Raw genomic sequence first — 18,535 nt, 5'->3', positions numbered from 1 at the left:
CATTCAGAGTCACCTGTTTAGCTTAAACGAATATTTCGTTGTCTATTTTTTTTTACTTTAGTTAATAAATAAATATTGTGTCCAGAGTCGTTAAATAACAAACATATATCATTATTTACCCGATTTGTATAGTTGTGAAATATAAATGATTCGTTTAATGCAATTAGTGCCAACCGTATACATTGTATAGGGGATCTCTGTAGTAACAGAAGGCAGGAGTGTGGGGTGTTCTTTCCAAGCCCCGTTAATGATGCATTTTGGGTGAAGTGACAGGACTGCTTCTCTATGATTTTGACCCAAACGGATTGACCCCCCCTTTTCCTTTGCTATATGATATATACGGCCAGTCTGGTCTCACATGAGATTTTGTTTGATGATGAATGATGTGCCCAGGTGCTGCAGTCACCATCCAGCAGCCTATGGAATATTCCGGATGCAGTGTTACCCCCGTGCCTGGTATAAAATGTGTACATTGCTGGGTACATAGATCGGCTCTCAGAGATGTTAGGCGTGTTGGACCTTCATCAGGTAAACACAATCATCAAGGAATGGGGCAGAATGCACGGAATTACAGCTTCATTTAAAGTTGGTTGTATGGAGTGGAGTTAAAGCTCTGGTCCTGAAAATGTGTAAAACTGCTTCTAATTCAGGTGCTTCTGACATTCCAGCTTCCAAAGACCCTAATCAGTATCTAATAATAAACTGAAGGTTCAGGATGCCCCCATATCAGCACAGGTAGCCTACTCTCTCACCTGCGGTTAGGGTTAGACCTTGTCTGTTAGATGGGGTTCAACAATAATCTATAGAAAGATATTTAAGAGAAAATTTAATTATTCTACCCATTGTAACCAAAAGGTATACTGCTTCATGGACATGAATCACCAATTTATTTAGGGAATCATAGGGTACAGCCATTTCTACAGGAGGCGCATTCACTTTCCATGGCCAGCATCTGTAAAGTGCTCGAGTGCAGAATGTCTGACGTGAAACCGAGTAACCAATTCCCATGGATAAGTTTATAAATTCCAGATACTGATGCAGGGCAGTAAATGCTTACACACACCCTGACACACACATCCACTCACACCAACACAACCAGACACTCGGCACTAACACAGACACACACATACAGACAGGGCCGGACTGGGACTGAAAAGCAGCCCTGGAAAAATTTGGAGACCAGCCCCATATAGTTTATCTCACGGTCAAGCTCTTATACCCACACGCACCCCTTATACATACCCGCGTCACACTATTCGCCATTCTTTTTATCTCATTATTTGTATTAAAATGCCAGAAAGCAAAAGTGTTAAAAGGCCCTAATAAATTAAATACATTACACATAATGGGATCAAAACATTTGCTACTGCGAACATTTTTAGATGAAAAAGTTCCATTTTATTCAGTGGAACAAAACACTGATCACATTATTCTTCACGATATTCTGGTAAGAAACTTTTATTTCTTTATTAATTCATGTAGACTATTTTTTTCCATATTTAATAAAAGCTATGATTGAGACATGTTTGGTTTTTATATCCTTTCATTTGACAACCTACCCCCGAGTTATACACCTCTGCCCCCAGGCTTGTCACTCTGCCCCCCTGATATGCCTTCTAACCCCCTATATGCCACTCTGCCTCCAGAACTGCCTTATACCCCCTATATGCCACTCTGCCATATAGGGGGTTAAAAGGCATATCATGGGACAGAGTGGCATATAGTGGGTATAAGGCATTCCTGGAGGCAGAGTGGCATAAAGGGGGTTAAAAGGCATATCATGGGGCACTCTGCCTCCAGAAAAGCCTTATGCCCCCCTATATGCCACTCTGCCTCCCCGGTATGCTTTTTTACCCTCCTATACGCCACTCTGCCTCCAGAAATGCCTTTTACTCCCTATGTCACTCTGCCTCCAGAAAAGCCTTATGCCCCCTATATGCCACTCTGCCTCCCCGATATGCTTTATACCCTCCTATATTCCCCTCTGCCCCATGACATCCCTTTTAACTCCCTTTATGCCACTCTGCCTCCAGATATGCCTTTTGACCCCCTATATGTCACTCTGCATCCAGAAATGCCTTATACCCCTATATGCCACTCTGTCCCATGATATGCCTTCTAACCCCCTATATGCCACTCTGCCATATAGAGGGTTAAAAGGCATATCATGGGACAGAGTGGCATATAGGGGGGTATAAGGCATTTATGGAGGCAGAGTGGCATAAAGGGGGTTAAAAGGCATATCATGGGGCACTCTGCCTCCAGAAAAGCCTTATGCCCCCTATATGCCACTCTGCCTCCCCGATATGCTTTATACCCTCCTATATGCCCCTCTGCCCCTCTGCCCCATGACATCCCTTTTAACTCCCTTTATGCCACTCTGCCTCCAGATATGCCTTTTGACCCCCTATATGTCACTCTGCATCCAGAAATGCCTTATACCCCTATATGCCACTCTGGCATATAGGGGGTTAAAAGGCATATCATGGGACAGAGTGGCATATAGGGGGGTATAAGGCATTTCTGGAGGCAGAGTGGCATATAGGGGGACACACTTACATACACACACATGCCGATTTTTTTTGTTTTTAACAAATACAAAAAAATATTCCCGCAAGGGAAGGCTCCGAGTAGCTGGAGCCCAGAAGTTCCCAGGTATGCTTATGGCCCAAGGGGGTAAACCAAGTACCCTGCAGGCCCCTTGCCTTCCTCTACGTAACTTACATGTGCACTAGCAGAAATTCATACTTACACACGCTCACTCTAACATGCACACACTTACACATTGTAAACAAACACACACACTTGCACCTACAAACTTAAACTAAATCAAAAGCACTCTAACACACCTCATGCTTCCATCACACTTCACAGCCCCCTATGTTGGACAGGCACTTTTTGAAGAATTTGGCCTGGCCCCAGGGCCAATTGCCCATTGTTACAAGAAACAAACTGCTACTTAACTCTAGTGTTTTATTGAACAACAGCCATACTCTGAGAGTCTTCATGATTAGCTACAAGACCACCAGTACTGTAAACGCCAGATCTATAGTAGCATATGGGAACTATCCATTCACCGCATGTCTCATCTCAGTTGATAATGGGGTCTTGGAAGCTCAGGCTTAGAACGTGAAGCTGGACTGTTCCTCTTTAACACTGCCCTTAATTCAGAAAGAGGTTCTGCTTGTTCTCTTGCTCTGCCCAGCATGCACACAGAACACACGTTGGTTTCATCCATAACTAAACCTGGCTCCTTGTGGTCATTATTACAAGAAGTGAGGGGATCTCTTGCCAGTCACTCCTGCATGGGCCTGAGTTATTTACTTTAGGGACCAGCTACTAGAGTGACTTTCATTATCAGGGTTTTGTTACATGAAGGTTATAAAAAGATACACAATATTCCAAATAGACATAATGCCAAACTTCTTATCCTAATACATTTGTTTCTTCAACTTGCATTCCAGTTTTTTTCTAGGTGCTTTTTAAATATTTTTCAAACATATCAGAAAACTTAGAAAGCTAAGGGAATCCTCATTAATATTACATTACATGCTATTTTTACATGATTGAGGAGTTATCCTTAAAATTTAAAGAAACATATTTTTATTTTTAATGCATGTTGGAGTTTATTTTGCATGGACGCCGATGTATTTTACTGCATGCTGGCCAGAGCCGCTGTTCTTTTAGTTACTGGAGTTGGAAAATGATACTTCTGTCATTAACTTAGAGTAACAGGAAACATTAGTAGCTTCTTGCACATGCTCAGTAGCACTCCTATTGAAGGCGCTAAAACAGTAGCCAATCACATGTATGCTAGCAAAACGCCAGTGTTTAGATATCATACACGTGATTGGCTGCTACTGCGCCTGTTAATTTCAATGGGAGCTCAACTACCATTGACTAGAATCGTAGCTCTACTATACCTAGTCTGGCTGGCTGGCGCTCAATGGATTTCCCACGTGGCCGAACCAGTGATTTCGCCGTTTCCAGCAGGTAATTTACTGTCTGCGGGCCCTGAAAACGCTTTTAATTTTAATTCACAGTACGTTCCTCAGTATTGCTGAGCATGGGTGCCACACTTTGCCACACAGTAGAGTCAATTGGGGAGCGTAAAGTTTGTGTTCGTTTTGTGGTAAAAAAAAAAATTCGTATTCGATGAAATTCGGTTTGGACGAAATTCGGCTGGAATAGTTTTCCATTACCGCAATCTGATAGGGGATTAAACACGGAGCTTTCTATGCCGTTATACTCGTACTCACCTAAGAGGCCTTAGGGTTTGCAAGACGTTGGAACAGCAGAGTTTATGCATTCCTTCGTCCGAGGCATTATTATTTTTTTTTTAAGGAGAGTAAACAGATACATTGCCAGTATGTGAAAATTGCTCTTCAAGGAACAGTCAGCGTGATTTTTACTGTTGTGGTAGCAAATCACTTGCTTCTGTCAAATCGCTGGCTTTGGTCCAGCAGAGGAAGCAGTCAGCTAGGATGTGAAGCAATAACTGCCAATAAAGTTGACACTACTCAACAAACATTGACATCACAAGAATTATTTCCCATGCGGGGCAAATATAAGAATAAACTCATGCAGGGTGGATTTACATCCTGGTAACATCCACTACCGGGGCATCCCATTCATCCCAAATACCATGAAAACATTCAGACGTTTCTTCTGCAATCATTACCCTATAGCAATCATTACCCTATAGATTCATATAGTGATGGGGCTCACAGAATTGGTGTGGGCTGCTTCGGTATCCAAAGATCATCCGAATCCCTCGGAAACCCGCTAATTGCATAGGGTGGAGGGGAAAGAGCAAATACAAAAACTGATGTGCCGCTTACTAGAATTGATGGTTAATATAAATACAATGTCACATTAAATGACCTTGAACTCTGAAGATGTAGACTGCTGTGAGATGCACCCCCCCCAGATGCCACTCATGGCTTGTCTGGGAGAGAAGGAACTCCCCCATCCATTAACAGAATTATATTCAGGGCCAGAAGAGCACAGAACCAGGAGGGTGACAAAAAGCACACTACAGAACACCCGCACCATGCCGAGCATGCACTATGATACAAAGCTTTTTCTTTTACATATTAAGAGCTATCAGCAAAAAAAAGATAGAAGAGCATAACTGGCTTAACCTCTTAAACACTGGAGAAGTTTAGGTAGGGTTTGCAACCCATCATTGCAACCATTAAACACAAGCTCGTTTTCAGTCAGTGCTTTTCTCTTTTCCAGAATAAAATCAGCATGCAGAACAGCAAACCGGATTGAGCTCCTGCCTCCTAATAGAGTTGATTAGCAGCCGCTAGGTTATCCCTGTGTATCCACAGCAGAGCAAGAGCAGGATTACCCAGGATAGCTCGTTCTCTAATACCATCCAATTGGTTACATGAGGATTTAACAGATGGGGTCTCCAATGTGAGTAAACAGCCTGCTCCCCCAGCAAGCAGATTACGAGGGCCAGAGATATGACTAGTACAGACAGCTGGCGCAGTGACATAAGGGAAGCCACCGTAACTAGCACAGATTGCCCTAGCATCAAAAAGGGACACTATCCTAGTTAAGGGCACCGAAGGACATATACGGATCGGAGACCGATACCAATGACAGAGGAGAGAGGGATAGTGTAGCTGTCCACAAAGTTGATGAAAGGGTAGAGACATAATAAAGGTAAAACATCTATAATTATATACAAAGCTGCATTATATGTGTATTACTGGCTCACCAGTGGTAAGCTAACTGCCCATATAGGCTCAATATTCAGTCTAAGTGGATAAAGTGACATAGCTAATAATTTGGTGCATGCAAAATCATATACTGGCAACCAAAACGTATTTTTAATTAAGCATTATAACTCTCGAATGCAGATGACCCAACATACACTTACAATGCGGGTTACCAGATCCATCGCTAAATCTGATAAACACAGAAAGTGGGTCACTTTTCACTGCACTGCAAAGTGCTGCTCATTTGCCTGGCACTGAAAGGGTCAATTCCGTAATGTTTACAACTGCCTGAAAATCATCAAACTCTTTTTAAACCTGACACGGCAAAAATGCTTAATGAATAATGAAATTAAAGACAGCTTGTATAATTGATCTAATTATTGGTAGTCCACCCACACCCATGTTTAAATATATACCGTAATCTGACTTGGCAAATACAGTATGTACCCAAGGCATTCTCTTGGACATCTTTAGAAAAGCATTTATTTATGCAATGAAACAGTACTTGGAATTTATGCATTGTGTTAGCAGATTTCAAGCACGTGCATAGATCAAAAGACCATCAAACACCATTGTTACGGCTCTGCATTCCTTGGGTCCTTTGCATGTAGCCCTGTAAGCACAAATACTATTTTCTGTAAAACTACTTATGCATATAAGGATTTGTCCCTATATTATGTATGCTATGTGGATCAAATTATGAGAAAAATGTCAAGGGAATAAAAAACTTGATCAACGAAATTCAGCTGTCAAAGTTTAACCTTAAGACCCAGTTATTCAAACAAATTCATACGTATGTCAATAACGACGCAAACCACGAATAATAAAAACACAGAAACAACTTAACAACTATTTATTAAACTTTAAGGTATCAGTTGACCTGACACAACTAGTAAAACATCTCTTTGGGCCTAGGATGGACAACCCATGTTAGCATAGAAATTCAATGGGTTTAAAGGCACTTTAAAAACATGTAACAGTTCTCTCTGCAAAATACAGAACAGATTGTATTGTTCTGGTTGAAGAAAGTCCACTTCACACTTGCAGATATGAGCACCGTTGTCGGAGGCAGCGTGTCCTGAGACTCATGTAAAGGTACATGGCAAGGAGACACATGCTGGAAAGGAAAAAGAGAACCACACACAGGCTGATGTCCAAACGAGAGAAGCCAACCTCCAGCATCTTCACCCAACGGCCTTTCCAATTCACCTCCCCACGCTCCACCACCACACCAATAAGGTAATTGGCGTCTACTCTCTTTAGTAACCGATCTCTCACAGCAGCTTCATCGAACTCTGCATCACGAGGTTCTACAAGGGTTTTTGGATGTAGAGCATGGTTTCCCTTGTGCAGGCTGGAGTCCTGAAGAGATCTCCTTGGAAACATATTAGGTCCGTATGAGTCTATGAGTCTCGGATCATCAAGTGTGTTCTTGGTGTCATCACGGTTCTGGATTATTTCGGACTTCTTCTCCTCATCTGTAACATCTCTCTTATCCCGTTTTTGGGTTGCATTGTGCGCCTTTTTCTGTTTTTCCAGCAGCACTTCCTCATCTTCCAGATACTCATCTGCTAGATTTTTTTTGCCAAAATGAGCTTTCAGGAAATCTAGAACGCTGGGAAGGTTCCAGGACATATCTGCTTTGGACTGGCAGAGCGGGCAAAGTGCTGCAGTAGGCCACTGAACCTTCGGAAAGGCTGGATCTTCACTCTGTGCACCTTTGAAACAGATAGAGATGGGTGAGCAGTCACAAGCAAACACAACATATTATTTAGCAAGCCAAGCATTTCTAAAACTCTTGTTACTGCATTACAACAAAGTAATTGTTTATTATAACTCTGTTTCAAGCATCGATCCAAAGAGAAACTAATATAAAAATGTTATATATATATGCTTCAGTTTTAGATGGAGTCGATGCTTGATAACAACCAGAAAGGGTTGAGAAGTTAAATAAAGGTCACTAGAACTTTGCCATCAACAAGTCCAGTGGTTCTTATTTGTCCTCAATGAAATACAAGTATAGTTATAGAAATTTATAAACTTTTATAAGTGCTAATTAGAAAAATGTTGTTATTTAAGACAATTTAAAAGTCATCAACGAATGACAGAATTAAAAAAAAAATCTAGGTAAAGGTAAAGCATAATAATATAAAGACAAGGATTGTGGTCTATGTGCCAAAATCTACAGCATGCTTTAGACTACACTTCACAAAAAAGTCACTGCTAACACATTTGATCAATCCTACAACCAACGTGCGATTTAGTATAAGAACTGCGGACCTAAAGGATCCAACAGTTTAATCTGGGATCTAAATGGATCATCTAAGACTCTACAACTGCTTTCCTTTCCTACCAATTTAAAGTAAAATGCATTTTTGGTGGAGCATGAACATCATTGTTGATTCAGTCAATCGCTAACTTGCATATTCACTACATTGAAATCTGTCTCAGGTTTATTAACAAGGAGGTTTGCAGGATCTCACAGAATGTGGGTTTTACAGCAAGTCTATGGAAAAGATAATGCCTCAATGTAACCAAATATTTGGAACTAAAATGATTGGCTTCAAACCCCATGAATTATTTGAATAGTTCTACAGATGTAGTAATAAATTAACGTAGATAGGCCTTTTGTGGTCATAATGGTCAGGGGTCAGTAGGTGGCGCTATAAGAACAAAAATAAAATGGTATCAATAACTTGTCCTTTAACGGAGAAGATGGACGTTTTCCCCCGAAAAGCTATTTAAGGGTCCAAAAAAACGAATTATTCTATTAGTGATATATATGAGAATACCACAATGTAAAAACAAATTATATAAAAAATTATGAGCGTTAAAAAAGTTTTTAAAATTTTTCTATAACAAGAATAAAATAACTGGGTATAAAAGGGAAAAACTTAAATTACTTAATGTTCCAGATCCAGTGTATACATGAAATATGGGTTTCTAACTCATACCGAATCTGTTTAGCTGTTTATATGTTTATTTGGTGTCCTGAACTATAAAGTGTAAGATTTGTGAAGTTAGACAAGCTTTAAGCAACACCACTGAAAAAAGAAGATTTCACATAAAGAACTGCTAAATTCTTAATCCCACTGGAACAGCAATCGGGATGTGAAACAGAGCGCGTTCTCCCTTACCTGCCAATCTCTTATTTACACGGTTGTGTCTTTCCCACAGCCACACGATGGCTTCATCCAAAGAGCGGACGTTGCGCATGGACTCTTGTGCCATTTGTTCAAAATGCTGGGCGCATTCCCTGCAGCCAAAGAAATGCTGGACGTAGCCACGCATCGCTAACAGGACCTCCCTGGGAGCTACAAACACAGAAGAAAATCACATGAGATAAACAGCACATGAATCAGGACTCCACTTTCTAACACGTTCCGATTACTATATGCTTACGCAGCAACTGTGTACTAAGAACAGAGGAATCCACGAAATCAAGCTGACCAAAAACTTTAAATAAAATGTCAAATATTTAAAATGATCGAACAATTAAAGCGGAGCTGTAGCCTACCCGCCAAATCTAAGCACAAGACTTTTAGGGCAAATGTGCAGCCTGATTCCAGTTGGGCCACATTTTAAAAATCAAATGAATCTATACTCCCTGCTAATTAAACTCCTAGCAAATGTATAGATCAAGCTTGTCTAATGTTTTAGGTTGACAATTCTCTCTGATCTATCAAAAGTATATAAAGCCGGTAACTGCTTACACTGCAGAGAGGATTGTGGGTGCCTACTGACAAACACCTATAGCTAAAGCCTTGATACAACTAACTTTTTTACCTATAGATTTGCCAGCAAAGTAACTTGCAAGATGTATGGGCGACAGCTGCTGTCTTAAAATTAAAGCCGATACAATAAGATAACCGGACTCTGCTTACACCTGCAATGTATATTAATCCTCGCATCATATAAGACTTAACGTAAAAAAAAAAAGTATTTTCTTCCTAATCTAATATCCAATTGAAATATTTTTATATATTCCAAAAAAATATGGCATGCCGTTTTCCTTCCTTTATTCTTCCATATAAAACGTGTTACCAGTATTAGCAGACTATGAATAAGAGAGTCAGCAGCAGTGTAATTATAATGGTTTGCATTAGGTAAAGAAATCGGGGTAATATATGTAATCAAATGCAATTCATTCTACTAAACCAGAAGATAATTACATCATTTCATTTAAAAAATCCTTTTTAATGGCATTAAGCATAGAAAATTGTTCTGGAATAGGTTGTCCGTTTTAGGATTATATTTTTGTCTAAATACTTTACGGCTGGTGGCAGCCACTTAAACTCGAAATCCTTTTTAAAGTTGATCGTTTTCTTTTGATTTTTACGTCTGCGTTAAATCACATTGGAGGTTTTAAAGGAATACTTAATGTACATCGATCACCGAGCAGGGCAAAACGGAGCGGTTCAATAAACGTTAAGGATCCGCAGCGCAATAATGCGGTTTGAGTGGAATCGGAACGGCGGCATAAACAAATGATCCTCGAAGAACGAGCTGGATAGAAGACTGATAGATTTACTGATCAGAAACTTTTGACCTGTTCATAGAACTGAGAAGTCTCCCTTTGCCCACCCCAGCTATTTGCCATTGAGGACACGTGTTTGGCTGAACATATCCCCCGACACATGATTTATTTACCGCCAGTCAGCTCCAGTTCTGGCTTGGTGAATATCATAATTGGCGGTCCAACAAGACCCCATAAGAATGTGTAGAAATTGTGCCCATTGATTTCCAAAAGTGAGAACTTTCTTGCTGCAGCTTCTCTTTAAGGTCATTTTTTTACATTTGAAAGTACATTAATATACATTCTCCTTTAGTGAGGCTGTCCGGGACATTAAACCTTCCCTGAAATGCTCTTTTTATGAACATTTATAAAGAAATGTAGAATTTTACAGCAGAGAGGAACTATATGGCCCACGTTATTGATATTCCTAGCTCACGTTTTATTCCCCATCCCATGCACGCTTTAAATATTCCCAATGTATTAACGTCTACCACATTACACTTCTTCACCACCCTGTTACTTAAACATTTTCTAACATTACACCCTAAACGTGGCATTCTATGACTTTGTCTCCAAAACAGAAGACATATCTTTGAGAAATATATTTGGTTCCAGCAATTATATTGGGATAAAAAAAATCTCCCAGGAATTTAGCTTTGGACAAGCAACTAAAATGCAATTAATCAGATATGAATGCATAACACACTGTATAAAAAAAACATAAAAAAGTTAAAAACTGTAGATTTCAATAGGAAAGGGTTATTCTTCTCTAAAAAAAAAATTGTGTCCCGTTAACGAAATACATAAAATATATGGTGATGGGACATCTAACCGCGTTATACATTCTCAGGTTCAGGTTCCTTGAAAGGTGAGTGGCCCAAAAAATATTTTAGGGGTAACAAAAAAAATGCGTTATCTGTAAAATATGTATGAATAAACTGGATTAAGAATGCTATGAGAAGGTGTTCTGGCTGCACTTACCGGGTCTAATTCTTCCCAGGGTTGCTACTTCAGATGCCTGGACTGTTAGAACGTGGAAAAGGGTCCAGAGGGAACACGGAAAGCCACGGAATTGGGGCTTGGAACCCTGACACCCAACATAGCGCACATCCGATGACAGAACAGCTTTCTGGGCCTTGAGATGGAGAAACATTTGTAAGCGGCTAGAAAATTATTATAGCTCAATGTAAATTACAGGTCAGAAGAATTTGGGGTTCTTACCTGATTTTTGTTGTTGAGAACATCCTCAAAATCCTTGTATGAGACATTGGTTTTAGCGCGGGCGCGCAGCCAGGAATTAGCAGAATTCAGTAATGTACGCAGATACGGACGGGCAGGGAAGTACTGGAAAAAAGAAAATTCATAAAACATAATGTCTCATAACAAACAGGGAGTTACAGAAAGCCAGGGAACCAACTCCACCAAAGCCTTTCTCGATATAATGTGTTTTCCCCAGATTGCGTCTCATATCAGAAATTGTGTATTTTTGGGGAAGAAAAATGTTTTTGAGAACATACAGTAAAACACTGCCCTCCGGTGGCCACTACAAGAAATTCTAATGGCTGCGGCTAATACCAGGGATCCACATCAGTCACTCGGTTTACCTATTGAAAGATGCGCCCTCATCGCAGGATACAGGAATTTAACACTTGCTTGACACATTTAAACATACTTGAGACAGGGTTATCCTAAACAGTGAAGTGAAGCGAAGGGTACTTCGTAAAACGGTGTCATTTTTACCAGCGTAGGTGCCACATTCAGCAAAACACGTACTCGGGAAAACAATTCCTTACAGTAAGATACGGAATTCACCAACAAGCAAAAGGTTAGATGTTAGCTTTTGGAATGTATATATTTTTAATTTACATAAATGCTGGTATACGATTCATTTGAGGAGAGGTGCGATTTTAGAGTCAACAAAGGGTTTTTAACAAAGCAATTTTATGAACATTTCTTAAAATGAAAGCAAAAAATTATAGGGAAACATCACAGAGAACGCTTTTTCAGAACCCAGATTTCTAGAATAATTGAATACTGTGCGATACACCAAAGTACATACTCTACCTGAAAAACACACACCTTAAATCAATACGCCTATCTAACCGCTCCTAGAACCATGTCAACCCTCTAAATGTCTACAGGATAACCAAACAGCCCTGAGCAAAATATCCCGCAGCTTCTAAAACGCAGAAGGACGTATTCACTAAACTGTGGTTTGCATCCAGACAGACCAACCACAGGCAATTTCTCCTGCAAGAACGGGCATCGTAATGCATCGTTAAACTCTTGGGGAAATCTTGCTGTTTTAATATGCATTGAGCTGCTAATACCATTAGCAATTGAGCAACATGTTTAGTGTTTAAACAACATCCACTTACCTTTCTCAGCACATTGATGAAATTGGAGAGAGCCTTAAGTCGCTCCCCATCCAAGGTCGCGAATCGAGCAACCTCCACCCTCAAGGAATAGTGAAGAGCCGACTCAAGATCTGCCATGTACACCTTGGCGCTAGAAAAAAGTATGGAAAAGATATAAGTATCCTGGAAAACTCCAGAATATGGCAGTTCAGGTCGGCATTCAGAAAAAATGAATGCTTAGTACACAGAGCATGAAAATATTAAAAAAATATGCTGGGGGTTACAAGAACAACGGGTAAAGCAGGTATTAGATAAGAAATACTAGACAGAGGACCTAAGTGAGATAAAGAGGATTTCCTTTACCTGTCGGCCTGTCTCTTCGGTGATTCAGTAGCTACGAGAGATGTCTCCGACCATCCGATGAGAGCGTGTTTTCCCCTCTGCACTCCGGGTAGTGAACGCAGGAATTTGGTATACGCCGAGCGAGTCTCTTCCCCACTAACAGAGAGACCCAGTAAATGTCAAGAACAAACTACTTAAAACAGAAATAAGAGGAAAAAAAACAACCAAGGCAGGAGAATACTCACAGGTTAATTCTGCTGGTAGATCCGTTCTTAGAAATCAAAAAACCAGCGGGGAATGAAGATACGTTGAACTTCTCCACCAAGTCAGTTTGGTCTTTAACTACCCTGCGTACCGAGACACCTTCGTACTGAACCATATCCAGAGCCACCTGTAATGACAGATCGGGGAGCTCAGACTCAGACGATTCCTTTCAATAAACATTAGCTGGAAACAAGCTGCTCGTAGATCAATGGGTTCTCGCGTGGTTTCAATTAGCCTGCACCCAGGAGGTTAGCGTATTAAACCCAACAGTACTTCAACCACAGCTACGGGCTCTGTGATTCACTGCCAGCCAAACGCTCTACAGCTGTTTGAGATCCGCACCGTCTGCGGCTGGCTTAGGATCATAGGATCTACAGTCAATATTAACCTATACCGCTGCTAGTATGAAAGCATAGTAAACAAATATAAATATGGGTCATGAACAGGAGCAGGGCCGGCCTTAGGGGTGTGCGACCTGTGTGGCCACACAGGGCGCCATGGCAACAGGGGCGCCTGCCCGGGACTTAAATTAAAGCATCGTTTTTTTGTTTTGTTTTGTTTTTTTTTTAACTTTATTTAACATCCTCCATATTAAATAAAGTAGTTTTAACTTTATTTAACATGGAGGATGTTAAATAAAGTTAAAACAAACAAAAAAAACCCGATGTTTCAATTTAAGTCCCGGGCAGGGGCGGCGAGCGGTTGCTCGTGAAGTTTTCAGCGACCGCTCGGCGCCCCTCACTCTCCGTGACTCCGTCGTGGAATTTTTCCAGCGCTCAGCTGTGAAGCGCGCACCGCGGCAGATCGGGAAGACGGACGCCTCCCGCTTCCACTGTGGGACTCCGGCAACGAGGTAAGTAAGGATAGGGAGAAGGGGCAGAAGGAGGGGGCAGTGAGGGGGGGCAGTGAGAAGGTGCAGGGGGGGAGGAAGTGAGAAGGGACAGGGGAGGAGGCAGTGAGAAGGGGCAGAGGGAGAGCGCCAGAGGAGTAGTCCGCACAGGGCGTCAGAACACTTAAGGCCGGCTCTGAAGAGGAGCATGCATATAGCAAAGGCAGGTTCTCAGCGGAAAGTACACACTACCCTTCCCTGCGCAAATAGCTTTACTTTTACTTTGTTTAACCCCAGAAGTATTCTTCTAGAAATTAGGCTACGCTTTCTGATTTTTGAAATTTGTTATATGCCATTATTTTTGTCAATAAAGTACAATCATTTAAAGGCATATACCACTTTTTCTAAATCTTTTTGGTAAATTTGGCATGTTGAACCCAAAGTGACCATATAAAAATAAATATTATTTTGAAAGCAGAGAATATAGTTTATTTTTTCATGCACGCTTGCATATTTATGTGTTTAGCTACATCCCCAGACTACAGAAAAACGATAGATTTGTCTTCTAGTTAGGGAATTACAGCGTCGGGGCATGTCCATTTCATGCAGCCATTAATAAAGAGTTTAATGCAGAAATCTGGCACATAATTGTAAAAAAAACCTTGGACTGTAATCATTTATTTGCAAGTAATTTCTTTTTTTATTTACTTTCAGTGTCAATTTCAATCTGCAACCATTCACCAATATTAATTTCCTACTAATGGAATGACACCCATACACCGTAATATAATAACAATAAAAAAGTAGAGCTCTTGTTCTACCTGTACAGCTCCAATTGTTTCCATGTTAATAATTGTCCAGAGTAGACAAGGTGTTTCAAAAATACTAATATAGCTTGAAGTTTCATGTTATGAAATCTTTTCACTAGCTTTAATCTTTAGAGCATCATCTCTAAATTATGGAGATTAATAGAAAACGTTACTGAAGGCTCTTTAAAGGCTTGAGAAGTATGAGACATTTCGGTTATAGAGATATATATAGATATATATTCCTTACCTCTCTACCCATGTACATCTTGGCATCCTCAAATATCACAGCCAGATAAGCCTCACTGTTGTTTGCGAAGAACTGCTCCAACTCGGGGGCGCTGAAAGAGATCACTCAATCACACATTGCATTCAGCGAAGGTCCGCACCACATGTTTAGAGAACGCGACACTTGCCCGATTTAGGGTTTCTGATTAACCACAAGTACCAGACGGTTGCACAATGGCAGGTGGCGAGACATATTAAACGCTCTCTTCTGACTTGGAAACAGTTATAGTTACAGTGTAACCTATGCTTACATTACCTGATTGGTTCCAAAGGAGGACACGCTGGTGGTGGGGACTCCTTCTGCTCTTCCAGTCTATCGATGATGTGCTGTCTGATTTCTTGTACAGACGAAGCTGAGGAGAGTGGACATGAAACAAACCGGATTCAGTGAAACGAGGTACGCAGTCTGACCATACGATCGTTAGTACACTTTACCCGCGTCTACCATCACGAAAAACAAGGTAACAGAAAAAACCAACAGCCATGCCAAGAAATAAATACTAAATGGGAATTAATAGAAAGAGAAACAAATACAGAGAAGTCTCAGGTTGCTTAGAGCAGTATTGTTCTAAAGAGATGCTGCGGTGCTCCCATATTAACGCACATTTTTACAAGCTCTTACTTTACAGCATTTTTTCACACACACACACACACACACACACACACACACACACACACACACACACATATATATAGATATATAAATTAAATCTAATGTACAAGTAGTAAGGTGTCTCAAAAATGGGCACATATGAAAAAAAGGGTGTTTTGAAACCTACAGCACTCTGCAAAGGTTTTCTCGAAGGAAATCTAATGAAGGGATTTTGTCACCTAAGCAGGGTAACAACGTGAATCAAAACTATCTATACAGCAGAATGCTAAATAAGTGTGTGACACCTCGTAAATCAAGGGGGTAAAAGGCTGTAAATTTGCTGGATACATCCCCTTTTGGGAGATTACCAAGTGGTGCTAAATCCTGATCAGGTATTCTTCAGGACAGCAAACAATTTGCATGTGAAGCTTTATGATAATAGCATGAATAGGGGCCGGTTCAGACATATTCCCAATTCATTTCTCTTTGATTTGTAAAGCCATTTAGGCCGCCCTATATGCTCCACACCATCTGTATGTACAGATCGGGTACAGAGCTCCTTCAGGGAAACTGCCGATTCACTTGAACTCAAAAATGTGGGATGTGCCTAAAAACTTGCTTCTTTTACTGAAACAATATGTATTTTTGGTAGGATTAACCGTGACTATTTAAGCTAATTCCTATAATAAACAGATCGTATAAAGTAGAGCGACAAACAACAAAAGAGTATTAGACACGGAGACAGACTTGGTAGCAATCCAGAGTAAAAGGATATAATGAAAGACATTTTTTTCCCCCATAAAATAAACAAAGCAAGATTGTACAGACATTCAGAAAATAATTGGGGAAAGGATTTAGTTACCATACCTGGAACTTGTACACCCTCCGAAGGACTTCCTGCAAACGCTTTAAAGAACTGGAAAAATAAACAAGACATTTACCGATTTGCACAGATTGTGTAAGAATGTCGAGGGACAGACGGGACGGACGGACAGACAGATGGGATGGGACAGACAGACGGGACAGGCAGGCAGATGAGACAGAGCATGGTTCTCAAAAGAACGTATAGGGAGGCACAGTGAAAATAAAGAATACTGAGAAACAAACGAACAGCTGTATATAATGAAAGGACAGAACAAAAATGAACCGCCACATTATAGAACATTACCTGAAGTGTAGGGTACCCAGTAACCCCAAATTCGTTACAGGTATCGCTGTTTGACTCCTCTGCACAGTCTAGTACAGCCAGGTATACTGCCGGTCTCCAATCTATGAAAAATAAACACAGGTACCTTTTAGAAAATATACACTAATTGTTTGGGGAAAAAGGTCAAAGGAAAAGCCAAGACGACCAGACAGACAGAAGTATTTACTTTAACCGCGGTCTCAGCTGCCTTATGCCTCGGTCGATAAACCGTAGAGCAAACACTCTGTTTCCTGAGCTGAAAACATACCTTCCAAATGTTCACCGCCCTTCCCAGAGCGTGTATAAACAGTCATTATTATTATTATCTTTTATTTATATAGCGCCAACAATTTACACAGCGCTTCTTACAGACCCTACATTCAAAGAGTATGACAAAACCAGGTAAAGAAGGCTCTGCCTCCGTAATAGTGAGAAAAAGGCATTGGTCACCGTGATCAGGGCCGCTGCTACCGTGTATCTGGCCTGGGACAGCACATGAGGTAAATTCACTATATGGACAAAAGTATTGGGACACCTGACCATTACATCAACAGGGACTTTTATGACATTGCATTCTAAACACAAACATTAATATGATATGGAACGGGATCGTCTCTGTGTGTATTAAGCAGTCGAAGCAGTCTGTCCTAATCCCTCATATACATAAAGAATGATCACAATGTGTCAAAGCACTAAGGGGCAAGTACACCCTTTCATAATGTAAGCGTGTGTATGGTACCCCAGCCATACTCTCTGTATAAGCACCATACTTCTTATAGCACCGCTCTTATTATACATCTCCTTTATTACACTTTAGATGGGTATAACTTGCACATGAGTTCCGTGTTCCTGGATATACTGAAAATACCCTTTATACATGATCTCGCATTATATAGATATATATACCGGTATATACAGTAAAAGTCACTATAGGTATATGGAGGATCATTTCCACGGCCGGCTGCTCACCTTGCACATCCCGAGCCAGCGCACTCCAGGTCGGTCTGAACGCCGCGCAGTGTCCGCACCAGGAAGCATAAAACTCGGCGAGCCAGGAGCTGCTGGACCCGAGCAGGAGAGAACGGGTCGCCCCGGCCAGGGACACCAATGGCTCATCCGGGGAATAGAGACCGCCCCGAACCTGGGACACCGCGACCGCGAGAATGAACACTGCCGCTACGGACACGCTCCAGCATCCCGGGCCCGGCATCATCACTACTGAGTACTGAGACTCAGTAGGATACCGGGCCGGGAAGAAATCACCGGGGGTGAAGAGTCTGAGATCCGCCCTGTAAACACTGCGAGGAAGAGACAGACTGTGAACCCAAAACGGTAAACAAAACACCGCTTGGCGTCCGTACATTGTGACATCATCATCACTTCTGTGACAACACCGCTAGACTGTCCTACTGAGAGACCGCTGGGGTAAATACACCAGCCATGTGCCCAGGCTAATAGACTGCTGGGGTAAATACACCATGACACCAGCCCTGTGCCCAGGCTAATAGACTGCTGGGGTAAATACACCATGACACCAGCCCTGTGCCCAGGCTAATAGACTGCTGGGGTAAATACACCATGACACCAGCCCTGTGCCCAGGCTAGTAGACCGCTGGGGTAAAT

At 41.2% G+C, this 18,535-nt stretch overlaps 1 protein-coding gene across 1 annotated transcript; it reads right to left on the bottom strand.

Moving 5' to 3' along the window:
* Positions 1 to 6,767: 6,767 nt before the first annotated feature.
* On the bottom strand, positions 6,768 to 18,122 carry LOC149288397 (sulfhydryl oxidase 1-like). Its single transcript, XM_089491616.1, has 12 exons — positions 17,882 to 18,122; positions 16,895 to 16,995; positions 16,594 to 16,642; positions 15,391 to 15,487; positions 15,097 to 15,187; positions 13,193 to 13,338; positions 12,969 to 13,103; positions 12,627 to 12,756; positions 11,470 to 11,592; positions 11,230 to 11,383; positions 8,870 to 9,046; positions 6,768 to 7,450 (listed from the first exon to the last, which is right to left on the bottom strand). The coding sequence occupies exons 1-12, from the start codon at positions 18,120 to 18,122 to the stop codon at positions 6,768 to 6,770; spliced, it is 2,127 nt and encodes a 708-aa protein (XP_089347742.1).
* Between the last annotated feature and the right edge of the window lie 413 nt (positions 18,123 to 18,535).

This window comes from Sceloporus occidentalis, unplaced genomic scaffold (assembly GCF_023333645.1).
Source record: "Sceloporus occidentalis isolate IW3139 unplaced genomic scaffold, rSceOcc1.0.p SCAF_51, whole genome shotgun sequence".
In the NCBI taxonomy this organism is placed as follows: Eukaryota; Metazoa; Chordata; class Lepidosauria; order Squamata; family Phrynosomatidae; genus Sceloporus; species Sceloporus occidentalis.
This window is presented reverse-complemented; position numbering and strand designations above follow the sequence as displayed.

What these genes read in the sequence shown, in the direction of transcription:
- LOC149288397 (XM_089491616.1), bottom strand. Translation starts at nt 18,122, where the DNA reads ATGCCGGGCCCGGGATGCTGGAGCGTGTCCGTAGCGGCAGTGTTCATT. An exon ending in CTGGGTACCCTACACTTCAG is followed by an intron (nt 16,643 to 16,894) that starts GTAATGTTCTAT and finishes TTATTTTTCCAG; the next exon opens with TTCTTTAAAGCGTTTGCAGG. An exon ending in CCTCCTTTGGAACCAATCAG is followed by an intron (nt 15,188 to 15,390) that starts GTAATGTAAGCA and finishes GATCTCTTTCAG; the next exon opens with CGCCCCCGAGTTGGAGCAGT.